This window comes from Aythya ferina, assembly GCF_964211825.1.
Source record: "Aythya ferina genome assembly, chromosome: 4".
Classification (NCBI taxonomy): domain Eukaryota; kingdom Metazoa; phylum Chordata; class Aves; order Anseriformes; family Anatidae; genus Aythya; species Aythya ferina.
In genome coordinates, this window is record NC_140300.1 from 61,202,809 (window position 1) to 61,229,070 (window position 26,262).

Here is a 26,262-nt window from a genome sequence, read left to right on the forward strand (position 1 = left end):
CGGGTGTGTGGGCACCCCCGGGGGTGTGGGTCCGGTTGTGGTGGATCCCCAAGGCCGGGACGACGGCACGCACCAGGCCGAACAAAGTGAAGTGTTGGAGGTGGTCTCTGGGAGAAAGGGTGCTCCTGCCCTTCTGCTGCTCCCTCGGTGTACCCGGTGCAGAATGGTCACCCCCGTAAGTGTGCAATATTTGGGCAATTGTGGCAGTTCGTATTAGTATTCAAGTTATGGCAGTGATTGATTTATAGCCTCGTCAAAAGAGCACTTTATTTTTTTATACAAGCGCAAGCTCTAAGGAGCTTGAGCCAGAAACAAGCTGGAGATAGCCAGGAGACATCAAGGGCTGGAAACTGGAACAAGCTGGAGACAGCCAGGAGGTAACCAGGGCTGGAGCCCTCCGTGAACTGTAGGCACAAAGAGCTCATTAAGGAAATGAGCTCTCAACCAGCCTATGCTTTACACCATACAAACACAACACGTGCAGTGTTAAAGCTGTGACAGGGATTGATTTACAACCTTGTCTAAAGCCCACGTTGTTGCAACAAGCACAAGCTGAACGCATCAAGGGCTGGACATGTCCACCAGCTATAGCGGTGTCCAGGACTAAGAGATCAGTACTGTTATAAGTTGCCCCCTTAATTAATTTTCAGAGAGCATTGCATTAACCATAGAAAGGAATTTATTGAATAAGCAACAGCAAGCAAAACAGCGCTGGGTGGCTGGGGAGTCTCGGCTCCGCCAACGGCGCGCACCTCACCCCCGCCAGGGTCCCTTTTTATATCTTGGTAATTCCGGGATTACGCAGCACATCCTGGTATATTCTGCGACTGCGCGCACTGTTGCCAGGGGGTCGTCTCTGTCCCTCTGGTGGTTGTGAAGATGAAGGCCGTAGTCTTCCTCAGCGTTGTGGTTCAGCTTCTTTTTTTATTTGGTCATGTTGGCCCAGCGTGAGACAGGAAGGCAGGATGTTGATACACTAGGTTAGCAACTTATCAGGAGATGGTTACATGAGCTTTGCAGCAGGGTCTTTGAACAAAAGAGGCAACTGAGATGCAGAAGGAGAGAAGGGGAGGGGATTCTCTTTTTTGTTACATTAAGCAAAAGAAGTTTCATAGTCTCTAGCCAAGCGTTATACAGCTCCTTACTTCAGCAGGGAGCTTTCGCAACTCCCGCTCCTCAAACAGAACTCCTTGTTTTTATAATACAAAAGACAATGAGCAAACATTTATTGTGTATTACAATCCCTCCTTTTTCTTTTAGTTACTCATTTTGTTCATTGAAGCTCTGCAATGCCTGGCTACTAAGAACTAATGTTTCCTCGATTCCTTCGCTGGTACTTATTGACTCGTATTTGGCATGTATGAGCATTAAATGTGCCGCTTCTAAACGTCCCTTTACAATCGCAATCAATTTATTAAAAATACATGGTCCAAAAGTTAGTGCTATTATTAATAACAACAAAGGTCCTGTTATTGTTGATAATAAAGTAGTAAGCCAAGGTGAATAATTAAACCAAGATTCATACCAGCTCTGTTGGGCTTCATTCTCCCGTTTCCTTTTTTTTTTCAGCCCTTCCCTGGGTCTTGCCATTGTATCTCTTACCTCTCCAGTGTGATCAGCATACACACAGCATTCCTCTTTCAGGGCTGCACAGAGCCCGCCCTGTTGTAAAAAATACCAAATCTAATCCCCTACGATTTTGTAACACTACCTCTGAAAGCGACCTGATAGATTTTCCAGGGCCGAGATGGGTTGTTCAGTTTGGGTCAGGTCCTCGTCCACAGCAATGCATAAGGAAGTAAATTCTTGATTTTGTTTAACCAATGAGGCTACCTTGGTCCCCACTCCAGCTCCTCCCAGGATTATTAGGGTGGCCAAATTTAGAGCCGTGAATGGTTCCCGTCTTTCCAGATGAGGACTTGCCACTGTGTGCTGGGTGTACATACAATCCTCAGGGTGGTATAGAATCCTTGGTATAATTATCACCTGTATACAAAAATCATGAGACGCATTAAAGAGTTTTAGTGATAGACAAGGAGTTACGCCCACTGACGAACAAACCCACCTAGCGTTGTTGGCTGGGATTAGCCACTCGGTTGATTGTTTTCCATTCTCCATGGTATTACATAGGTTATGCTTCCCACTAGGAACCGTGCCCACACACCTACCACCTCCAGTGACTTGTGTTAGTGTTACCCTTATGTCTTTTCCCCAGCTGCAATGTAGAGGGCTGTTCTCGTTTGTGCGGGTGGGCTCCCCAGGATTCCCGATAGCATCATAATATGAAGGCCTTATACTAAAGCATAATCAACAGTGTTTTGTTACATTTGGGCTTGTTTTGTTTAATAATTGGTAGCTGGCATTCATGACCCCCCCATATGTTATTCTCAGCTATGTTATCATTCTTGGCTTTACCTGAGCTCGTAGGGCTGCCAAGGGTTGGCACTGTAGTATTTTCCACAGGCTGGATTCCCTGGACACTTTCTGACAATACCTCATTTGGTCCTACTGCCTATCAGCATCCTCCTTTTTATTAGTATGAGTCCTCCCCTATCTGTTCTGTGTTTGTAAAATCTGACACCTCACATTTTTCTTAGTACCCAGCTAGTATCGTCCAAGTTTGTTATATTTATATATAGAACCTTGCAAATTGCTTTATTTCCGTGGAAGGTTCCTGTATACCCTATACCATGCCCTCGCCACCCGTAACGGGGATCTGCTTGTCAGTTACAACCTTGCGGCCCATATCCCACTTGTAAAAATTTATCCTGACCAGCCCCGAGTGTCCAGTCCGTAGCAATGGTTTCACACCCCCAGTATGCACAATAATACGTGTTCAGGTAATTACAGTACACCTTTCCTGGGTTAGAACTTGGGCAGAAATAAAATCCTGATCGGTTAAAGCATAGCTGCATTGACACCAGGTCACATAATGTGATGCAGAAACCGGGAGCACCCGCTGTCGTTGTTTGCTGGATGATGAATTGATCCTCCCATCTGATCAAGCGCCATTTAAAAGGCTGGTGGGGATGCGCAGACCCATAGCTGACCAAAACGATGCTACTGACTCCCATGTATGGTAGGAGGTGGTCGGAGCCCATCACTCCAGGGTGTTTTTAAATTGTCGGCCCCTCAGTCCCCCACCGTTTTCACTTCTCTGCCTCGCTTGTCAGTTCGGTTGCAGCGAACTACAAGGTATCGGTTCTTCTTGGCAGCAGCAGTGTTCTTCAGGGGAACCTACTAGGGAGCCTTCGAAACAGGGCCTCCTCCCCTTCCCACGATACACAGATAATACACAATACTTATTGAGTCCGTCTTAGTGTCAGCTTCAAGTCGTCAGGGCCTGGAGCTGCCTCCCATTTACCTTCCCGGATTGGTCCTTTCACTCGGCTGGCATGTGTCCATCCTTTCTCCGCAGTTCGAATAGCCGTTTCTGTGGTAAGCAAAACAACATAGGGGCCTTCCCCATCGTGGTGTTAAAGTCTCTTTCCAAGTCATAATTAGAATTGAGGGTGGTCAAGTGGCAATTCCAAGTCATAGGGCATACCATGTAGCATTTCAAATGGAGAAATTCCTATATCAGTTCTGGGCTGTGTCCATATGTTTAACAGTGCAAGAGGCAAGCATTTTACCCAAGAAGCCTTAGCTTCCAGCATAAGTTTTGTTAGTTGTTTCTTAATTTCACCATTCATTCGCTCTACCTTTCCAGCACTTTGGGGGTGCCACGGAGTGTGGTATTCCCAACTTGTTCCTAGAGCTTTCATAGTCTCTTGAGACACTTTGGAGACAAAATGAGGGCCTCGGTCAGAGTCAATTGTTTCTATAATTCCGTATCTAGGAATAATATTCTCAATTCCCAATTCAACCAGATTTTAGTATTTACTTAACCGATCATAATTTTCGGGATGATTAGGATCTCAGTGGGGTCGGTCAGGGGAATGCAATTGTCCACAGTTTCCTGAGCGGTCCCATTGGCAATCTGAGCTCGCACATGAACTCAGGTTGTTCTAAGAGTTAACTGCTTTTCTGTTTCCATAACAACTCTCTCTCCGACCATCACGATCCCTTTGCCCCAGAGGGCTAACATCCCTGATTTTAGGATCTCAGCCTCGGGCTGAGGCGGAACTATTAACGTTCCTACATCCTCTTTCCCTGCTCATTCAACTTCGAATACCTTTAACACTTTCAACAAACCTTTTAACACTTCCTTTATCTTTCTCTAGCCTTTACTTTTCTAATGCCAACATCAAAGGCTCAGTCAGGGACCAACTTAATTCCGTACCTTTTCCCTCCAAGATGCTGAAACAACATCAATATACAACATTTCGTCCTGTTTTCCTTCTCTCCACAAAAACAACATTGACTGTAATATGGTGTTATAATTAATAGTTCCATTTAGGGGCCACTCCTCTCCATCCTCTAGTTTATAAAGTGGCCACCACTGATTACAATATTTGATAAGAGTTCTTTTACTTTCTGTACCCTCTCACCCCACTATATCCCTCCAATGTGTTAGTATACATCCTAAGGGGCTTTTCCTCGGGATTTCTTTGCTTTGAACTTTTCCTATTGTAATCTACAGTGGTTAATATTCCACCGTTTTCCTAGAAGCTCTTTACTAGTCAATCCCAATCCCCCCAAAATCCACAATATATAGATACACAAGTAAAATCAGACCACTATAAATTAACTGCCTGTAGACAATTACACTGAGGACATTTAAACCTGATGAGCCGATAATATGCCTGGGCAAATTTTGTTCCCTTAGACATACACCTCAATGGCAGTTCTTTTATACATATGTTAATAATTAAATATGTAAATATAAGAAGTACAAACTAGGTTGATCCATGTCTGCACAATGTGCAACTGTGACATTCAATATTAATATTCAATGTATTGAATAATAATAATAATCATCATCATCATCATCATCATCAATTGAATATTAATATTCAAGGTACAAAAGTGATTGATGTATGACCTCGCTTAAAGCCCAGATTGGGTTAACAAGCACGAGCTGTGGTTATTTACCTGGAGCAGAAATCCAGCTGGAACCATCCACAAGGGGGAGACACAGATGTCCAGGGCTAATTAACCACTGAATACAATGCAAACCAATTAGTCAATACCTAGGCAATGTGCCACGGTGACATTAAATTCTCACATTTGCATTACTGATTGTTTATCCCTACGGTGCATAACTAGGACATTCAATATTAATACCTGGGTTATGACAGCAATAAATGAAAGACATAAATCAGGTTGCAAATTAACTGCCACCACCTGAAGCTGCCAAGCAGTGAACACCCAACGACATAGCACAGGTGGAACCCACAGGGGTGTCCTCACCCCTCAGAGGGTCTCCAGGTGCTGCCCATTTCTGGCCTTGAACTTTTGTCAAGGTGTGTACTAACTAAGGGAGAACAGGACACAGCCCTCAGAGAAGCATGTCTCCGTTCTGCAAATGAGACAAAGATGTACAACCAACAGACTAGCATTGGTCTGCCTGAAGTGGGGTTAAGTGTAGAAACAATGTGGTTGCTCCTCTCTAAGCCTTGGTGAGCAAATAAAGCATCTTTCATTGTAAGACACAAAGGCAGGAACGAATGAACACCAAACAGCCGCTCCAGCCGCACTTCCAGTAGCAGCAGTCCTTCGTCTGTGCAGACCTGACAGCCTGGCTGCTTTTTTAATATGCTCCATTTTGACACATGCTTAGAAGCATCGAGGACTTCCACGCCGCTGAGACAGTCTCCCTGTAGCTGAAATCCCCTTTTCCAGGCTGTCCAGCATAATGTCACAACAGGGTAATGAAGGTCTAAAGGCTCTCAGATCGAACTCGGCTGTTCTGAAATAGCCCCACGTCTGACATCCTGAACACACGCGTACACACACTGCTGAACTGCCTGAACTTCTGGGCTCACTTTGCTACATGTACCGCGTCCCCCCTTGCAGTTTCCTTTCAAAGTCTCATCTAATAAAAGATGGAAAGAAAGGGCAGTGAGGCCATGCAGAGTTTAAGAGCCGGCCGGTCCAGGTTTTGAAATGTCACTCACACAAACCTTTCCACTATGGGCTTTTTTTCTCACCTGCACGGCTCAGAGTCTATTTGCTGACACCCACTGAATATTCCTGTGCCACAATGGCTTCCTAAGAGTCTCACTTCGGGGTACTTTTGGCTTCTGTTCTTCCTACGGAAAAAACTAATTTCCTACTAAATTTGCTCATCACCAGCTTATGCCTAACATGTACTTTTTCAATATTTTCTTGTAGGTAAATATCTCCGCCGTGTTTCCCACTATTTCCTTCTGAGACTGAAGAACACAGAAAACTGGGGTTGCGCCTCGGCACGTGCTGTACAGTCTGCACAACAGGGAGCTCCTTACAGTTTCTCTCCTACAAAGAGTGTCCTCATTCAGTCCTTCAGCTGTACCTCCGTGAGTTTGTTTGATTTCAAATTCACCTTTCCTGGACGTGTGGGTTGTCTTGGGGTGTTTTAGGTTGGATATTAGGAAGAACTTCTTTACTGAAAGGGTTGTTAGGCATTGGAACGGGCTGCCCAGGGAAGTGGTGGAGTCACCATCCCTGGAAGTCTTTAAAAGATGTTTAGATGTAGAGCTTAGGGATATGGTTTAGTGGGGACTGTTAGTGTTAGGTCAGAGGTTGGACTCGATGATCTTGAGGTCTCTTTCAACTTAGACAATTCTGTGATTCTGTGGTTTTGACTAACACACACTATCCCACCTCGAGTCTTTCTGATATCCTGGGGAACTCTCAAAGCCACCACTTCCATCAGAAATACTGCCGGTTGTGCTGGTCTAAGATCCTGCTGAGTTAATAATCACTCCTGCTTTTGATGGGTCTGTAATCCCTGAGCTTCCTTACTCCCTGACATTTACCAAGTTAGGTGCGTGTGTCGATCTGCTCGAGGGTAGGAAGGCTCTGCAGGAGGATCTGGATAGGCTGCACCGATGGGCTGAGGTCAACTGCATGAAGTTCAACAAGGCCAAGTGCCGGGTCCTGCACCTGGGGCACAATAACCCCAAGCAGAGCTACAGGCTGGGAGAGGAATGGTTGGAGAGCTGCCAGGCAGAGAAGGGCCTGGGAGTGATGGTGGATAGTCCGCTGAATATGAGCCAGCAGTGTGCTCAGGTGGCCAAGAAGGCCAACAGCATCCTGGCTTGTATCAGAAACAGCGTGACCAGCAGGGCTAGGGAGGTGATCGTCCCCCTGTACTCGTCTCTGGTGAGGCCGCACCTCGAGTACTGTGTTCAGTTTTGGGCCCCTCGCTACAAGAAGGACATGGAGGTGCTTGAGCGGGTGCAGAGAAGGGCGACAAAGCTGGAGAGGGGCCTGGAGAACAAGTCCTACGAGGAGCGGCTGAGGGAGCTGGGCTTGTTCAGCCTGGAGAAGAGGAGGCTCAGGGGCGACCTTATTGCTCTCTACAGGTACCTCAAGGGAGGCTGTAGCGAGGTGAGGGTTGGTCTGTTCTCCCACGTGCCTGGTGATGGGACGAGGGGGAATGGGCTAAAGTTGTGGCAGGGGAGTTTTAGGTTGGATCTTAGGAAGAACTTCTTTATTGAGAGGGTTGTGAGGCATTGGAACAGGCTGCCCAGGGAAGTGGTTAAGTCTCCATCCCTGGAGGTCTTTAAAAGACGTTTAGATGTTGAACTTAGTGACATGGTTTAGTGGAGGACTGGTTAATGTTAGGTCAGAGGTTGGACTCGATGATCTTGAGGTCTCTTCCAATCTAGACAATTCTGTGATTTCTCCCTGATGAGCACCCAGGCTAAGCAGTCACAAGTCACTGCTACAACTTAAATTATGGCCTCACATTCAGTATGAAGTTGGAAACCATTTTAATGATTTTATCTGCCAGCAACATTCCATCCTCTCAGCCATCCCTCACACAACATGTGCTGACTGCACACGTACCTGGGACGCTGTGCTGGAGGGGACGGGCAACCCCCTCTAACGGGTCTGGTAGCAGACAGAAAGCACTGAAGCTGAAGTGTGTGCACACAGTGGTATTGGGAGAAAAAAAAAAAAAAGTACTTACCCTTACTAAGTACTCAGGGAGATGTCAGAGCTGCTGGGCTGTGGCAGCTGATCCAGCCCTCACCCTGACGGCCTCACCTGGGGCCCCGCTGCCCACGCACCTCCCCATTGGTCCCGGTGCTGTATTTAAGTTCTGGCTGGAGGTCTGGCATCTCACTGCAGTAGGGAGTGTGCTGTGAGTGCTCTCTGCCTTGTCAGCAGGTATGTTGTGGTGCTGCTCTTCTCTTCTGCCTTAGTCTGAGCAACGTTGTTGGGCTGCCTTGAGTCCTTGTGTGGGTGCTACCCCTGGTGGTGGGAGCACTGCTTTTCTTTTGTCTTTAGATTTAACCTTACTTTATTTTTGTGTTTTTGCAAACCAGTTTTGGTGTGTTCTGTCTCTGTTAGCTGAGTTTATATTAGTATGTCACTGAATGCTCCCTTCCTTTCTTTCTCCTTGCTTATCTCTGGGGGGCTTGCTCTAGGTGCTGCAGCTCAGCATGTAGAACAGGAGCCTGTGTGGTGCTGTGCTGGGGGGCACTCAGTACCTTGGGGATGGCTCTGGATTGCTGCTGCCCCCTCAGGTGTGATGGCTGAGCGTGGTAGAGTTAGGTCTGCTACCTGGGGAGATAACTGTTGGCCCCAGCTCTGCTAAAGAGCTTCCCGAAGGGAAAAGATGCTTAAAAAGAACAGCAGGAGGCTCTATAAGGAAGCATGTGCAAGAAGCACAGCCCTGAAGCAGGCACCTCCTCTGCCCCGGGGTAGTGATGGCTGCAGGTGACAGCCCCCTGGTCCCAGGGCTCAGCAGCCTGGCTTTGGGCTGTTCCCTCCAGTCTCTCCTTCTCTCTCTGCCTCCTCCCTGCATCTACTGCTGGGGCTGTTCCCCTCTGCTCAGCTGGGGGCCGAGGTGGAGCTGCCAGTGCTGTGTTAGCAACAGGTCGTGTGTGTGTGTGTGTGCAGGGGATCACTGATCCTGCTGCCTGAGGTGGGGACAGGGCACGGGCTGCTGGTGGTGCCTGCCTGAGCCGGTCCCAGAGAAGGCGACGCAGCCATCCTGACCAGTCTGTACTGGTCAGCACTGGGGTACAGGGCTTGGCGGTGGGTGTCTGACACCAACACCTCTGTGGTTCAAAAGGGAGGTGGGGGGTGCCCACACCACCCCCAGCAGGGATGGCTGGGCAGGGGGACATCGGTGTAGCTGCTGCTGGGGGTGTACACCTACGTGTGGCAGCCACTTAACCCTTGTGCAGAGGCCTGGGGCTTTATGGAGAAGAGCCTGCTCCCGCTAAGAGCACCCCTGGGGAAGAAGGGCAGCAGCTGGAGCCATTTGTCTCACTGGACATGTTATTTTCCCTGCCTGTATATGACTGTCGGTTCTGAAGGGCTGAGAATATTTCACAGGGTGATTGTCAGTGCTGCTAGCTAACAATTGCTGTGCCGAGTCTCGTCACTCTGGATACCAGGAATAAGAGGTACACTTCTTTTGCTGTGAATGAAGGTGTTGCATGGTTGCTATAATATATCAGAGCAAGCCTTCTGGTTGTTCTACCGGCACTTGTCCATGCTGCACTGCTGTCAGTGCTACTAGTGTAACTGCATTCAGAGTGAGTATCAGGTGTGCACAAGGATATGGAAAACTCGGTCTTTTTTGGGGGAGAAAAAACATTCTTTAACTCTGCGTTTTTACAGGTACAGATACTTTATTGTTTCGTAAAGCAGGAGCAGTTGTTGTCCTTCAGTTTCAGCTATCACTTCTTGAACAGAATTGCTTTAAGAGGTAGAGAGGACTCTTCCAGTATGGGAACTCCAGGTAATTCTGACAGGGCCCTCAGTGTACAGCTGCAAAACACAATCTACAAATGTAGAGCTTGAAAGGAGAACTCCAATCACCTGCATGATTAACTTGGGTTAGGTGTTTGTGGTGGTTTCCAGTATGGATTTTCACAGAGGTCTCTGATTTGTGGTCGTGTTCCAGAACAATGCTACATGTTAATTGGAGACAGGAGCATTGGGAAAGCAGGACATCTCACCTAACCACTGAAACTGTTCGGTGCGTTCATGTCACTGGTGCTGCGTGCCGTTCTCCTCTAAGGTTGCAGCATAAGCAGCACAGGAAAGGGACACAGAGAAGCATGTGGGGAACAGTTTGTTAGGACAGAAAACCAACTCAAAATCCAGGGTTTGAACCCCACAGATTACTGGGGGGAAGTTAGGGTGTGAGTGTGAACTGCTTTCAGGACTGGATGGTGTAAACAAGTCTCACTTCAGAGACAATGCGCACCACTGAGCCAGCCAGGTGTCCCCACCAGGGTCTGGTTGGTCTGGGAGAGCTCACACCAAGTTCTTGCAGGGAAGCTTTTGCAGAGAAACTCTTACAGAGATGCTCCCTTCAGGTTGATCGTGTTACTTAGCTGCACCTTTCTGGTGTAGCTAAGTAACCGGGTGCACAGCAGCAGTTCCTGGCTCTGTTCATCGTCAGGGCCCCCACTGAGCTCTCCTGGCACATCTCTGATGTCCACAGAGCTTGGAGGCACCTGGCCAAGGCCAAGGAGATGGCCGCCTTTGCCAGGATTTTGCCTGAAGTCACCTTCCTGGCTGCTCCCTGGGCAGGGACATGTGGTGGCCTTGTCACTGGCACAGCTGCAGCAGCTCCCAGCTCTGGGCATGGCTGGGGAGTGGCTTGGGGCAGGAAAGGGCCAAGGACACCCCCCCCCAGGTACCCATCACAGCCCCACCACCCCCCGGGACCCACAGGGAGCTCCCCACCGACCACTCTGCTGCCACAGCCCTGTTGGACTGGATGCCATGGGCAGGGGTCTCCCCTGTGTGCTGCAGTGGGGAAAAGCGGAGGCAGGGAGGCGCAGGGAAAGGACACCCCCGTCACGCTCTGAGAGGTTCATACTCAAACTTTACTCTGCAGTGCGGTGAGATGTGACAATTAACACCCCGTGTGACAATTCATGTCCCTGCCACCCCCCACACCCCCCGCCATGAGCACCACTGCTGCAAAACCTCCACAGGGCTGCAGCCAAGCTGCCAGTGCCTGAGGCTTAGGCAACACGAATCCCCAAATCCCAAAATACTGAGCACCATGTTTGCAAGTGGGTTTTCTGTCTAGTTTTGCCTCATTTTAAGAAGCAAAGCAAGTCACCTTGCCCCTGCTATTACAAAAGGATAAGTTGCTTTTCTTGTTTTTGCCCCGAGGAAGGTGGAAACTGCTCCCATGTACTGGGATGCTTAAGGCTCAGCAACACAGTGCCACAAATGCATCAAGTTTCCCAGTGATAGCTGAAAGCGCCCCCAGGTCCCACGTGGAACCACGGTCTCTTCCTTGTGAGGGCTGAACGAGGCCCCGCTGCAGATACAGGCCTCCTTCCCGGGGGTCTTCTGCCGTGGCAGCATTTTCCCCTGCTCAGATACCAGCACAAACGAGCTGTGTGCGATGAGGAAGCTTGGTCGCAGGCAGAGGAGTGGGAGCCTGGACTGCTGCTCATCACACAGAGCCAGAGCCACTCCTTTTCTCACGAGAGTATAAAAATATCAGCATAGTTTTACTTACCTTTTGTTTTTCATTTTTGTTTGTCTTTTTTTTTTTTTTACAAGTTATAAAAAGCTTTTAGAAAACAAAAGTATGTGCTCCATTAAACTTCTGTTCCGTCGTGCAAGTTGTTGTGGACTTTGACTTCTAAGTTCACCTGCTTCACCTTCCTACCTTTCAGGCTGGAGACGCCCCCCGTTTCCCTCAATATGTTGATGTTCCTCACGGTGCAGTACTGGCTGTTCACCGCCTTCTCCGTGCCCTTGGGCAGCTCCACCTTGGTGTTCAGTGGATGCTCCTCTGGGGCAGCTCGGGCAGCCTCTCGCTTCCTCCGCAGCTTCCGACACCTCCTGGTGACGAGGCAGACTCCCAGAAGCACCAGCACCAGCAGCATGACGGCAGCGAACGCGCTCCCCAGGGACGCGCCCGTCTGCGATAAGGAGGCTGCGACCACGGCCTCCTCCATCTCCAGGACCAGTGACTTCATGTTGGTGCCGTTCTTGACCTGGTCGCCCTCGTTGTCGTAGATCAAGGAGTCATCCAGCACCAGCCTCCCGTCGCCGTCCACCACGTCCCTGCGGCTGCGCCTCACGCGGTGAGTGAGGGAGCGCTGAACGCGAGGCCCTGCGATGCTCTCCGGGCCAATGATGTAGATGACCTGAAGGTACCACTGGTGCCCAGCTTCCACCTGTGAGAAAGGGGAGATGCACACAGGAAGCCTTCGCTACAGGCTTTAGATGAAGCGATCTGGTTTGGTAAACATAGAACTTGATGTGTTTTTTCCCCATTTTTTTGATTTATGCAAATAGCAGCAAAAAATCTCAGTGTGCTTTAATAAGCACCAGCAATAATATTTATTGCCAGGTGAGGCATTCAGTCTCCTTGCCTGCTTTTGGCAACTACAGCAATTAATTCGGGAACATTTCTAAGCTGCCTCTTATGATCTTTTTCCCTGAGTCCTTTGAAAAAAGCCCTAACCACCAGAACAAACTCCTTGTCTCTATTTTCTGTGCGGGAGTTTGCTTCTTAATTGGCTCCACTGTTAACTTACGGCGTGATCCTAGGAATGCCACAAAGTCGCTTAAGCTGACAGTGGTCACCAGGTTAAAAAGAGGGCTGCTCTGGGGAGGGACCAAAAAGCCTCCATCTAGGATTCTGCTCTCTGTGGAGAGCTCCCTTTGTGTCCCACAGGTTTCTGCCCTGATCAGCCTGGATCCTCTGAGGCTTGTGCTAGAGCCAGCCTCCGCGCACAGACCGGAATCGTGCCAGAGGTCACCTGCCCTTGTGAGTCGGAAGGGGAACTGTGAGCTCGGAGCTCTGCCTGTCTCTAGAGACACGGACAGCACAGCTTATGTGCCCTGCAGCTGGGAGGAACTCTGATTTCTCACCTCATGTTTTGACTGAGGCAAATCAAGGAGAGGCCTACCACAGTATGATCTATAAATGCAGATCACAACAAGTACGTGAGTCCGCATCGCTTCAGGGAGACCTTGTTGCAGGTGAATGTGAGAGGAGAGCCAAGGCACTGTGTTGCAGGAGGCTGCCAGACCCACCCTAGCATTAATTTGGTTCTTCTAGATAGTGTCAGGCCCTGAGCCTGTAATTCCCAAAGCATTTGGAAAGTCCTGGAGAGAGCAGTTAATTTTGGTGTCCCACTATCACTCAGTACATACCTTGTAGAGAGCATCCACCTTCAGAGTAAATCCGTCGACTCCGGGCATGCTGCTCACTGACTGAAACTCGGGCAGCTCAGAAGCGAAGTGGGCATCGAAAGGTACATCGTGGAAATACTTATCTGTCACCTCGGGCTGGTTGCGGTCCTGGGAAGCAGAGCGGGAGCACGTGCTGTCAGCATCACGCACTGAGACAGCCTTCAGGGGCTGCTTCAGTGGCAGTGTGAAGGAAAGCGATGTTAATTTGCAAATGTTAATTTGAAAGCATGCAATTAGAGCTGCATGCAGGCTGGGAGGTAGCTGTAGCTTTATATGGCAGAGGAGAATTCCTGTGTAGCTGATAAATAGATCCTCTATATGCTGCCAGTCCTGTCAGCTCCAAGCCATGGTATAAACAGATTACGAGAATTTTTAAAGGTTGGTATACCCATTTTTTCCGTCCTCATTTGTTTTTTCTTTAGACTAAGAAATACTCAGGGATAAAGACTGAGGAGAAGTTACCCAGTCTGTAAAGATAAGGCCGTGTCTGCCTGGAACTACAAAAAAGCCACCCCATTTCCCTTCTCATCCCTTTGTAGTCAGAATTTGTTTGTGATAGGGGGAAAAAATAAACACAAAGCAGAAGCAGAGGAGAGCTCTGCAAGCAAATTGTTTCAGTACGGACCCCTCACAGTGCTCCCTGCTGTGCAGCCCGTCCCCACAAGCAGGCATGTCATTTTGCTCTCAGGTCCCTTAGGTGAGTGAGAGACAAGACTTATCCAGACACAATCACATGTAACGCTCCATGGTGTGGCTTTGTCCAGGGCAGAAAACTTACCAAGAGGAGAAATCTGTGTTTCAGGTGCTTGTTGGGTTGAATGCAGCCATACTGCGGCCCCTCGTTGTAGACGGTTCCTGTTGGGTCAAAGAAAGGCACGTAGCCATCCTTGCCCGTGCACAGGTAGACCTTCTCCAGCTGCAGCTTGTAAGCGGCGTTCAGGTTTTGTTCGGGGTTCCAGAGCACGCGGCCATACAGGATTTGCCCTGGGGAGGTTGGGAGAACAAGTCAGGTTAAACTCTAAGGGACATCAAGAAGGCGGTGACAAGAAGCTCCATGACAGAAGTGCTCTGACAGCCACACACATTGAGCTGCAGGTGGCTGTGGTTTTGCACATGTGCGTGTGCAGATGACAGAAGGCTCTGCCATGAGCACATTCTGGTCCTGGTATCACAGGGCTGTGGATGTGCCCAAATACCATCTGGTGCTGTAAAAGAGGCAAAGCCAAATCGGAGCTTTACCCTCCTCTGCCAGAGGAATGGAAGTTCTGAAAACAGCACCATGCCAGGAACAGGAATGAAAAAAATCCTACCCTTTGAAAAAGCCCCCTTGTAATCCATTTCCGCCAGAGACATTTCGGATTTGGTGGGATCCATCAGAAACACCCTCTCATTGTTACAGAGCTGAAACTCCGTGTTTAGGGAGTAGACGACAGGAACGGGGCGGTTCGTCTGCTGGAAGGCAATCGGGATCAAAAATCTGAAATTGGGACAGGAGAGGAAAAAGGTGAGGTTTGGTTTGGACACATCTGAAGTTATGTACTGGCGACTTGAAGTTACACCTGCTTTACCTTTTTTCCATCCTGCTTTTACTCTTTATAGCCCAGCAGCCCATACGACACTGGTTTTCAACACAAGCTTACATGTTTCCCCTCACCCTGCCCATTTCCCTGCTGTCACAGGCTGCCTGGGACCATGCCAACAACCCAAACCAGCTGCGACTGGGTCCGGAGGTGGCGATGGTGCCTCCTTACCTCTCAGGAGCGTGAGCCGTGCAGGGCAGGGGCTTATCTCCGGGCTCTATCCACGGCTGCGTGGGCTGCACAGTACAGGGGATCAAGAATATTGTGTACTCTCCAGAGTAGTCCTTCCTGAGAACAGAGAGGAGACACTGCGGTCACCAAACCAGGCTCCAAACCATTCACCCAGCTGATCTGTTTGCCCAACACCCATGGGTTTTGAATTAGGGAAAGTAAGCAGGAGATAACCCAACCCCAGAAACATTGGTGTATTCCAGCAAGTGTAGAAGGGATGAATTTGACTGACAGTATTTAGTTTGACCCTCTGTGCAAGGAGCACAGATGAAAGAAGAAACAGTCACAGACAGAAATTGTAACAAAAACAATTATTTTTTTTTTAAAGTGAACTAACTATTTCTAGTTCTGGACATACGTCTCTCCTCCAAGGAGGTTAAGTTGGTTGGCACTAACGGTTAAGTGGGTTGTGAATGTGAATCTGCTTTAACTTGCAGACTGCAAAAACAACCTTGAATATACTGTCACCCTGGTATTTACTTACACATTAGCTAATTCATAGAAAAATGCCTTTACAAGATGCTTTTTTTCCCACTACTCACACAACTGACAGAGCAGCGTTTCCGGCAGTGACAGCAGCACCCTGCGTGCTCTAGCTCTGAACCCCTACATAAAGCTGGCTCCTGGACACTCCATGCTTGCTGTGTCTGTGGCTGCTGAAAGGGCAACAGGGATTGTGCTCTCCGGCCAGGATTTGAGACTGCTCTGCTGCTGCTAATTATGTGCATGCTGATTACTTAGGAAGAGTGTTAGGATTTGGGAAGCTGAGCCCGCTGTCCTCACCTGTTATAGGAGCTGGTTGCTCTCCAGAGCTGGTAGGGAGAGTCGAAAGTCTGAGCGCTCCACAGCAGCTGCAGGTCAAATTCGATCCCTCCCAGGTGGTCTGGAGTCACTAGAGATGACTTCACATCGGGCAGGCTGTGGTGCTCCATCACAAAGAGCCCTGTGGTGAGGACAAGGAGGTGACAGCTCAGGCGGAGCACTGGCAGACCTCATGCTGCACACCTCAGCACAGGGGAACCCCAAGTGTCTCTCCAGGAGCAACTTTACAGCCTGCTCAGAGCAGCAGCTGCTGGTGCCTCCCTCCCATGCAGGTGCAGTTTTTAGCTTTCAGTAGTAGCAGACTGGCTAGAGGAAGTATTTCTAGGTCAAGAGGCTCCTAAGAGGAACAGCAAACTGGCTCTTGGGCAGAAATACTCCCTTTGAACATGAACGCTGTCCTTAGTCATAGCTTGTTTTCCTGCCTGAGTCTTCAGAACTGATCTGTATTTTCACAGTGCTCTCACCTCTGAACTTGGCCTGGGTCTTGAACTCAATAACCAGCCGGCCATCCTCGCGGATGTAGATCCTGATTATCTGCAGCCGGGCTGAAAGGACGCTGTCCGTCTGAATCCCTGTGTGGTGCAGCAAGAACAGAGTCACTGGAGAGGCCACGTGGCACAGCAAGTCCCCAGGTGAGGTCTGTCAGCCCTAGGTAGCTCCAGAAGCATTTGAGAGAGCTCCAGAAAGGCTCAGCTTGACTGGGAGTACCCCGCAGCGTGCCAGCTGTAATTTCCTCCATTGTCCATGTTTCACTCAAGCCTTAAGGAAGCAAATTCATGAACTTTCCCTTACGTGCCTTGAATGTGCCTTGTTTTACACCAGCTATACACTGAGGTGGCTGTTGGGAATGACTGCTTCTGGGTGCTCCTGGCCATAGCCCCTGAGCGTCCCACCAGGACCAAATCCCTGCGTGTCCCTCCTCTGGGATACTCGGCATCACCACCGCCAGGGTGAAACCCAAGGTGCCAACAGGAGCAGCAATACCCCTCAGGGCTGCAGGCACGGGTTCACAGCTCACAAGCTCCAGATATTGTGAGAAAGATAAATAAATAAATTCGGTATAGGGTATTGGGTATATTTGTAAATAAATCGGGACTGCAGTGGCAGTGCAGAAACTAAGAAAATGGAAAAACAGAACAAAGAAATTCTCCTGTGCTCCCCTCCAACGCCTGGGACCTACCTGTCCTCCAGAGAACAGTGTCGTAGAAAAAGGAGAACTCCATCTCTGTGTGATGCTCAAGAGAAGCCCAACCTCTCGGTGCCGTCACGTAAATATAGGACACGTAGAGAGGGACGTGGACGGTTAAGAAGGACTGAGCAGAGTCCCGTACCTGTCAGTAAAACCCAGTAAGTGGATATGCACTTTGCAAAGGAGAGACGCTGGCCTGGACTCACAGCACCCACTTCATTCATGTTCTGCTCTGCAAATAGGGAAAGCACGTAGATGCAAGTCGTTTTGCCTTCCCCTTGGTGCCTAAACTATTCACTGCAGGAATAAAACACCTGCATCCACATTGCAGACTGCAGTGTACTGGGGTGAGACATGCATGGAGGAGAGCAGCACGGGTCACTGCACGCTCTTGCACCTCCGAGCATCCTCGGTATCCCTGCATCACACAGGCTCTGTGGCACAGGCACGAGCAGGCTGGGGAATGCTACTCTGCCGTATCACACAACAGGAATAGATTTGTTAAAGGTTGTTTTGAAATATGAAATATTTTTGTTTGCATTAACTGGATGATAAACTAGTAAGTAATGTCCCTGACCAACAGAGAGCAGAATTTTGGAAAGGGCTCAAAGCAGCCCTCTTCTCCCTGCAGTCAAGGAAGTTCGCTGCACCCACTGTGAACCTGAAGCTCAGTAAGTGATGGTGAAAGCCCTCACCGGGCTTCTCCAAAGAGGCAAGAAAGCTCAAGTTTGAGTCCAGGATCAGGTAAGAGTGTATGCGTCACTCTAGACCCCTTAGTGTGTGGGTTTGAGTACCTGCAATGGACATAAATGAAGCTGCCTGTAGTCTCCTGGGGCATCCCAAACTCACCATAACGCAGCAATTTGCGCTTTTCAATAAGCTGATACACAAAAAGGTTATCACTGGCCTGTCATTAACACACCTGACAAAAGGAGCGGTGGTCACAACTTTAGCTCAAAAATTTTCCCCTTTAAAAATAAGCAATTCTTCTTGCTCAGAACTGCCCCTAGGAGCACCTGGAATGCCACAGCTCTCCAGCTGTGCATACAGCATTTATCTGTGGAGTGCAGCTGCACTCTGCAAGCCCCCGAGACAGCTCAAGAAGAGACATGCCAGAGGGGCTGGTGCCAGTCTCCACATACTAAATTATGCAGCTGCTTGGTTCAAGGAGCTTCTCTGGATCTGTGCAAATAATTGGAGCTATAAAGGGAAAGTTAGCAAACTATTTCAGACCGGCAGGAATTAAAATGGATTATGTTGGCCATAACATTCTGACTGGGAATTCAGTACAAGTATCTAATGCAGATGAGATGCTCGCTTAAGAGAGATGTACACATATAATCCAGCCACGAGAGGGCAGTGAGACACATCTTAGTAGCAAAAGCCACTGTTCGTTACAAGAGAGCATTTCTGGCTTTTGGTCTGTCAGTTAGTTAATTAAGACATTACCTAAAAACTCTTATGACCACTGGAACCCCATTGAGGAGTACAAACTGCTGGGCCTCTGCTCTGCTTTTTGCTCATTCATATTGGCTAAGGATACGGTCAAAGTTGTAGAAGAATAGAGCGCAGGTATGAATGTTTTGTATTTCTAGCATACCCTTATGCTAACAAAAAATATTTTACAGGCTCTCTAAGAATAAAGCCCACATCACCCCGACCAAAACAAATTAATTAAGTGCATTTCACAGAGCAATGTTCTTCTCTTGCTAAAAGGGGAAAAACGTGCTTCAGTTGTACAGAGCAGAGCAGCAAAAATACCCAGTAAATGTTCATGAACACACAGTGGAGCTTTGCCTGAGAATGGACAAAGATCTGGATGACGTGAAAGAGCTGTGGATGTGCCATCTCACCTGGAAGTCAGCTGTCACAGAGCCTCCGCAGACATCAATTAATTCAGTCATGTCGTAATAAGCATCGAAGGTCCAAATGCAGCTCTTCAGGTTGAGGTGCTTGTAGAGCTGGATTGTCTTTGGCTCTCTCACCGTGGGGTCGAACTGGTAAGGGCGGTCATAGCCAGGGCCGAGAACGATGCTATCGTACGTTACTTCATCCAGGAACCCTGCCTCTGGGATTAAGAGACATTAGGACACCAATCAGTCCAGATTTTGAAGAGTTTGAGGCCATGTACTGAAGTCCCATTTTCAGTCTCAGGTCGTGTTGATGACTTTTAACACACTGGGGACTTCCTGGCTCCTCTCCATGACCCCCGTGGTCAAACAGAACACGTAGAGGTCTTCACAGCAATGCTGTTTAACCCCACTGTAATGTAACCATTTCCTATGCACTGCATCTCATCTTCAGCAGGACAACTCTGCTCACTGCTGTTAGTACAGGAAGATTATTTGCTACAGGAAATATTATTTGCATCATGTCAGGAGAGCTCAGACGAAGACAGAGCCTACTCTGCGTTTCTTTACTGGTTCCTCCTCCTCCCCAGTTCAGAAAACAAAAGCCGGCTTTAAAACTTACCGGAGATGCCTTTAAGGTCTCTGATGGTGACCAGGTTCGAGCAGACGTGCTGATGTCTGTAGATAGACTCGGAGAGCAGGAAATGCAGATTGTGGAGCGGCAGGGTGGAGATGAGGGGCAGCATGCCGTCCTGATGAGGGATCTGCACCGAGATGTGGATCCTGGAACAAACATCAAACATCATCCTGGATGAGGCAGCAGAAAGGACGGCCTGGGAGGCACGGGAGCCTCAGGCACTACCCCACGCCAGGCAGCAGCGCAGCACAGACAGCGCAAGCCTGGTACCGGCCATCTCATATTTAGGTACAGCCAGATTCCCCCATCTACACACCCGCCCCTCATGCTGTCCCACCAACTCCCATTTCCCGAGAGGAAGGGCATCTCTGCAGCATGGCAGGGCAGGGTGCATGGAAGAGAGTGGGAGCGCTTCCCTCAGCCCCTGCGCTGTTTGGGGGGCGCGCGAGGGACGTGGGGTCTCCTCGCTCCCCTCCTCCAGCTTCACACCTGTTGGGATGCTCCTTGTGTTTGACATCCAGGTACTTCAGAGTGGCAATGAACGACTGGGCCTGGAAACCTCGGGCTGTCCCCGCGACTACGGGAGTGTGGCAGATGGCACTGTCCGTCCCTATAGTGACCACATTGCTCCTCAGGGGGGTGCCCACGTGGCCGGCTTTGTCCACAGCCTTGGCCACGCAGCGCACGTGGAAGCGCCGGCTGAAATAAATGCTGTCCAGCACCTGCAGGGAGCAAGGGGAGAGAAAGGTGCACGTGGGTCAAACGCACCAGCATTACTGCTCTCAGCGTGGCAAAATCACGTTGTCCCGGTGTATTGAGGCAAGGCAGACAACTGCACCTGCAAAATGGGAGCATGTGAGTGCCGGTGTCTGCCTGGCCAGAGGTTGCAGGTGTGACTGTCACCCGTGCTGAAAAAGATGCTCGAATCTGTTGGGTGCTTTACAGCTACTTAAGTCTGCCCACGTACTGATGGAAGGGGAAGAGGGAGCCTGAGCTCTTTATGACCTGCCAAGCTCCATCTGTCCCTTGGCACCAGGGATTTACTCAAGTGTCTTAGTGCTCACAGCTGCTTCCCACAGCGACAGAAGTAGTGCTTTCAGCAGGCTCAGTGAAACAGCACTAAGTTTTCGGAAGCCAAAAGAAAATAAATTTCCCCAAAGAGGCCCCCATGTCTCGTGCTAACTCCCAAATCTGAGGAGACTTTAGGTCTCAATCTCCATGTAACCGAATTGTGCACCACCAGACATGGCTGACTCCTGCATGAGTGTGCGTGGTGTAGAAACAGAGCTGGATGCCTGAGAAGAGCTGAGACACCACAACTGGGAGCACCTAGAGGAAAATAGCAGTTCTGATTGTGGGGCAGGACGTGAACATCCAGGGACAGACAGGTCCCAGGCCACACATGGAGCAAAGCAGCAAAATGACTGCCCGAAGGAACAGTGGCTCCTAAGTCGAGCTCAGCCCCTCCTGCCACCTGAGCAGGATAGAAAGGAAGCAGCCAATGGCACCGCCAAAAGCTGGCACTACAGCTCACAGCAGCGTGTTGGGCTCCCCTTCAGGCACAGCCACTTTTTTTCAGTGCCAAATTTCCCATATGAGTGATCACACAACGCACAGCCCGACACACCTGCCCCAAGCCCTCTGCTGACTTTTGCCACGTGCTTCTGCAGCCTTTCCGTGCCAACACCCAGCCACGCACCTTATGGTTGACGCTGGTGAACGGCGTGTTGTCGGTGATTGTTTCAAAGGGTGACCTGGCCCCGTTCCCATCCGTGGGGGTTGCTACTTCCCAGCTGAACTGTATGGACGACTGGTTGATGCCAGCCTCGCCGCAGCGCTCCTTCGTGACCGCGTACTTGGGGAAGTGAGGGTCACAGGGAGTGACACAGATGAGCGGGTAGCCCGGGGAAGGGGACTTCTTGGCACCATCCTTGGTCGCTTCTTCCACGCGGTCATAATCAGCCAGGGTGACGACCTGGATAGAGGCAAGACAGCAGCACTCGCTCGGTGCTGAGGGGAGGAGCAGGAAACACAATCTTTCCCACATGCTCTAAGCCTGCCACATGATTGCAGCTCTTAGTTTTACTTTAGAAACCCACTGGAGTTTTCAGTCTGTACTCAAAGGGTACTAAACCATATCCACTGCAACAGGCAGCTTACCACTGGAGGTGCTGGTAGGATCAGGCTCCCCGACGCCTCTTGATCCAGAATAGTCACCGTGGCAGTGCTGGTGTCTCCGAGAACAGCTTCCACTGGGTCATCTGGACCCAGCACTAGAGAAAAGGACTCATGCCATTCTCGGTCTTCATTGGACATGATCTCCACCTTAAATACGATGTGGTCCACACCTGTGAGAGGAAATGCAAGAGAAACAGAGAGAACTCGAACTCGATTCATCACTGGAAATTGCTCTGAAGTTCTCATTAAAAAAATGCACAGCTGGTCTATGCCACAACCACTGAAACATTATGATAAAATACACATTATAAATTTTATTTCCACTCATTGCTACTAATAATTCAGCCCTTTCCACACAGGAGTCTATACATAAAACTCCAACTATGACAACGGATCTGATTGATCAGGTGATAGATTTACTAGCAGATGCCATCTGGGGATTAATAATGCCTGTCTTATATTAGCTGTCTGTAGTAAAAATCTATGATCCGAAGTATATCCCACCTCTGCTGTGAGCAACAATGCTCTCTCTCACCAGCAGGCAGAACTGTTTTGTGACGGCTTCATGGTCTCAGCAGCATGGTGTACGCTCTTACAGGATCCTGAAAGATCTCTGCTGAATCTCTGAGGACCACCTTTCCCTCACCTGCCAAATACCAGGGCTTCTTCCTCTGTTCTGGGCACCCTTCACCTAGCTGTTCAGCCTCTTTGCCTCACAAAGTTATAGCTGTAGCAGAGCGTGCAGCTACAGCCCAAGGGAAAGTCACACTTAAAAAATACCACGTGGTAAGGCCTCGTGTAGTACATTTGAAATACGTTACTAAAACAAAAACAAACAAACAAACAAACAAACAAACAAACAAAACCACCAACAACAAACGGAGGAAATACCACAAACAAAATAACTCTCTCCCCTCCAGGGACCCTTTACCTGGGCTGAATTTGAGCACTCGGCTCTTGGGGTAGTAATCCACTCCAGCCTGAGCTGAGCCATCCCGGGTGCTGCAGCGGACTTTCGAGGTCCTGTTCTGATCCCCTCTGCGGACCACCTTGATATTTAGAACAGCAACGCCCTCTGGGCCCGGCGGCTCCCGCACTTGGTAGGCAGCTTCTTCAAACTCAATGGTGGGTGCTAGAGAGACAGCGGTGAAGAAAGAGCCCCAGGTTTGCACACCAGCTGACGGCTTGCAGATGAACAGCATTCAGCAAGTGGGGTGAGCCAAGCCCAGCTCCTTTTAGACTGTATCTGCACGTCTGCAGAGCAAGGGGCTCGCAAGCAGGGGAGAAAAGCTCCATCCTCATTGAGCTTCCTCGCTTACCGTCTTCGTCGTTGGTGACGGTTATGGTTGCCACGTCCATCTTCCCAATCCTAGCTCCACTCCAATGGTTTCCAAGCGGGCTACCAAGGTAGACCTGGAACTGCTCCTCTGGTTCAAAGGCAGAGTCATCACTGATGTAAACACTGCAGTTCTTCACCTAGAGCCAAGCAAATGAGAGAACAGCAGACACTGATAAATTCCCTGGAGCTACCTTGTTTCCTCCCTGTCTAGGGTTGTTTGTCTGAGTACTGCCTGCCCTTCTGTTGTTAAGGCTACTTCTTCGGTGTGGTCAAATCACACGGTTACACAATGAAAGACAGCAGTGAAGACATCAGCTTCCACAAGCCCATAGCTCTCTGCTACACCGACCCTGAATCCTTCTGACACAGAGGATTGGCATTTTACATTTTAACCAGTTTTATCATGAAACAAAGACCTCCACAGTCACATCCTATTTCCAGGACCAGAAGGATTTGTGACCTTGCACATCTATGAACCCAGTTCTGACAGCCTCTGTCAGCTCCCCTGACAATGCAGAGTCAGGCAGGAGATCTGAACCTCTCCCACCAGTACTCCACTCTCCCTATAAGCCAGGTTCACAGCTCACCTTCTCCCCTTTCAAGAAAGTGATGCGGGACTCCTCTGCATTTCTCCTCTCTGCAAAGTCCTCCATGACCTCTGCGGTCTGGCTCTGGGTGTAGCACCTGACGGAGGACTCATAGCTCAGGTCGCCAGTGCGGAAGATGGGGATGTTCAGAGTTCCCTCCTTCTCCTTCACCGTGAACGCATCCTTGGTGAACTGCATGCTTGGCACTGCAGAAGGCAATAAAGGGCGTCAGGCAGCATTGAATTTGCAGTGAGAAGAGCTGATCAAAGCACATACACCCTTGGAGAACTGCTGCATGGAGCCTGACAGCCAGAGAATGAAGCGGCAGTTTTGCTGTGCCTCAGAAGAGGATTTTGTTTCAGATAAACCAGCAATCGTGACTGCTATCAGCCCTCCAAAGAGCACAGGACTGGCAGACCCTGCAGCCCTGCAGAAGGAAGCTCTCTCTCTTCATCACCTCTTCGTCACCTGCTTTCAACGGCTGCTGAAACTTGTTCCTTCCCTGACATTTTGGTGCTGTTCCAATGTGCTGAAGAACAAGACGTGCTGGTGGTGCAGGGAACGTGTGTTTGTGAGGCCTGGCGAGCAGGGACTGTGTGAGGACTCTACTGAAGTATGGGCTAGGTCTCAAAGTATTATCCTACTGTTTGTGGACAGACATGGAAGAAATTACTAGCTGCAAAGAGGAATACTACAAAGTTAAGATTTCACAGTGTGTGCTTTCCTTAAGCAAGCAAACATGAGAGAGGTTAAAACACAACAGAAAGGCAACATGAGGTGAAACAATCTCACGTAGTAAGGGGAGTTCAGCCCACAGAAATCATGAATGGGGACTGAGCCCTGAGCAGAGGCCAAGAATGGCTAGAGGGGAGTGAACACTACAGGAGAGTTCATTCTGCACTTCCAAAGACTCCAGGGTCTTGTGGGCCGTGATGCATGGACAGAAACAGGGCAGCCAAATGCAATGGGAGAAACACAGGAAAACAGACTAAATCCAGCCTAGAATAACCTCACCTGGATGAGCCTCCTCCTGTGTGCAAGTGTTAAGGAAGAGGCTAGCACAGACTAGGCAGAGCCGCCATGGATAACTTACCGTCCTGGAAGATGTCATTAATGGCTACGATTGCTTGGAAGGGTTTTGTTAGCTCTGCTCCATGGGGTGAGCTGAGATAAACAACAAATGTCTCCAGCCCTTCTATCACGGGGTACTGAGCATCGTCCAGGATTGTCAGAGTGCAGAACTAGGAGGAAAACAGAAGACCCTCTTTTAAAGATGGAAAGCTGTCATCCTTCCTAGCAATCACTTCTGGGTTTCTTATGTAAAGTCATTATGTCAGGTCTGTTCTAAGTTCACTGATCGATGGCAGCAATGCTGTAGATAAGTCCAGCATATCGTTTCACAGAAAAGGCAACAACCTTCATCTCAGGAGAGGTGGCCTGGCTGAATCTTCTCTGGCTGGAGCACTGATCTGATGCAAATGTGTGCCTAGCAGATTCATTAACAATTCTCAAGTGGCCCTGAGAGGATTTTCAAAATACTCAAATAGCAAATACAGAGCGTGCACGTATATGAGCAAGAAATGTCCTCAGATGGGCAGACTCATCAGGAGACAAAGTGGGTCCTCACCTCTTCTGTCTTGCCTGGCCTGAATTCTATTTTTCTGGAGCTGGGGATATAATCGATTCCCGGGCTGGCAGACGGAGGGTCTGATGTCCGAGTGGCACACCACACTGAGACGGGGGTTGAGAGATCGGGTCCTTGCCGGAGGACTGGAATTTCAATGTTTCCTGCATCACCCATTGCACACAAACGAGAACCAAGATTAGAAAGCAGGCACATATCACAAAACCACTTCTCTCCCTTCATTGCCACACCTCACTGAGCACAGGCTGTTGAGGAGAACACCCTCCCCCTCCCCCTCAGGGACAGAGGAAAGATTATAAACTCTCTGCAGATCTCCTGTGTTTCTGCTGTCGTGCCCTCAATCAGCCTTTCTAATGCTTCAACCTGTTAGAAGCACGCTTCCACAGTAAGCACCCATGCGATGCAGAGCAGCCCTGGGGGATCCCCTGCCACTCCTTACCTGCAGCCTCACTGACAGCAAAGGTAGCGTTCCCCAGGGACACCGTGGAGGCATCGTTGGGACCCGCGATGAAGACGCTGGCTGAAGCCCGGCTGCCAATGCGCGCGTTGTCCGAAGCATCGGCCAGCACGATCTCGAACTCCTCCTCCTCCTCGTATTCGCTGTCATCGATCAGCGTGACATCGCACGTCGACACGCTAACGCCCGGTCCAAAAACTATGCGGCTCTCATCCGTCATCCCCCTGGACTTGAAGTCGGAGCCGGATTCCAGCATATACGGGCTGCTTCCCTTGGCGGATTTGGGGACGGTGTAGCAGACAGCAGACACGGTGCTGCCCGTATCCCCTAAGATGCAACAGGAAAAAAAAAACATGGCTTTATGGAAGTATTATTACTCCATCTGGAGTAATTATATGGAGACATTATACACCATTCACTTAGACAATAATGCAGCACTCACTAGAGAAGCAGGGGAGAA

The 26,262-nt window shown here is 49.5% G+C and overlaps 1 protein-coding gene and 1 long non-coding RNA gene across 4 annotated transcripts in view; one reads left to right on the forward strand and one right to left on the reverse strand.

Annotated features, from left to right (window-relative positions):
* The first annotated feature begins 30 nt into the window (after window positions 1–30).
* On the forward strand, window positions 31–18,951 carry LOC311436798. Of its 3 annotated transcripts, none has more exons than XR_014693088.1 (5): window positions 31–175; window positions 6,277–6,440; window positions 11,757–13,074; window positions 14,687–14,791; window positions 16,376–17,231. It is a non-coding gene; the product is annotated as an uncharacterized lncRNA (long non-coding RNA). The 3 variants fall into 3 exon arrangements; XR_014693089.1 differs by lacking the exons at window positions 31–175; window positions 6,277–6,440 and adding exons at window positions 8,217–8,262; window positions 18,826–18,951 and having other exon boundaries at window positions 16,376–17,853; XR_014693090.1 differs by lacking the exons at window positions 31–175; window positions 6,277–6,440; window positions 16,376–17,231 and adding exons at window positions 8,217–8,262; window positions 14,967–15,078.
* FRAS1 (Fraser extracellular matrix complex subunit 1) overlaps window positions 10,929–26,262 on the reverse strand; it is a 146,517-nt gene continuing 131,183 nt past the window's right edge. Inside the window, exons 55-73 of the mRNA XM_084519273.1 lie at window positions 25,785–26,129; window positions 25,328–25,488; window positions 24,794–24,941; window positions 23,701–23,906; window positions 23,094–23,250; window positions 22,706–22,906; window positions 21,757–21,944; window positions 21,296–21,571; window positions 20,086–20,318; window positions 19,582–19,742; window positions 18,963–19,177; window positions 17,101–17,251; window positions 16,385–16,492; window positions 15,882–16,041; window positions 15,039–15,155; window positions 14,598–14,764; window positions 14,066–14,271; window positions 13,249–13,395; window positions 10,929–12,263 (exon numbers count right to left, since the gene is read on the reverse strand). Coding sequence (XP_084375399.1) covers window positions 11,679–12,263; window positions 13,249–13,395; window positions 14,066–14,271; window positions 14,598–14,764; window positions 15,039–15,155; window positions 15,882–16,041; window positions 16,385–16,492; window positions 17,101–17,251; window positions 18,963–19,177; window positions 19,582–19,742; window positions 20,086–20,318; window positions 21,296–21,571; window positions 21,757–21,944; window positions 22,706–22,906; window positions 23,094–23,250; window positions 23,701–23,906; window positions 24,794–24,941; window positions 25,328–25,488; window positions 25,785–26,129 — 3,932 coding nt within the window. The 3' untranslated portion in view covers window positions 10,929–11,678. The remainder of the gene's footprint in view (window positions 12,264–13,248; window positions 13,396–14,065; window positions 14,272–14,597; window positions 14,765–15,038; window positions 15,156–15,881; window positions 16,042–16,384; window positions 16,493–17,100; window positions 17,252–18,962; window positions 19,178–19,581; window positions 19,743–20,085; window positions 20,319–21,295; window positions 21,572–21,756; window positions 21,945–22,705; window positions 22,907–23,093; window positions 23,251–23,700; window positions 23,907–24,793; window positions 24,942–25,327; window positions 25,489–25,784; window positions 26,130–26,262) is intronic.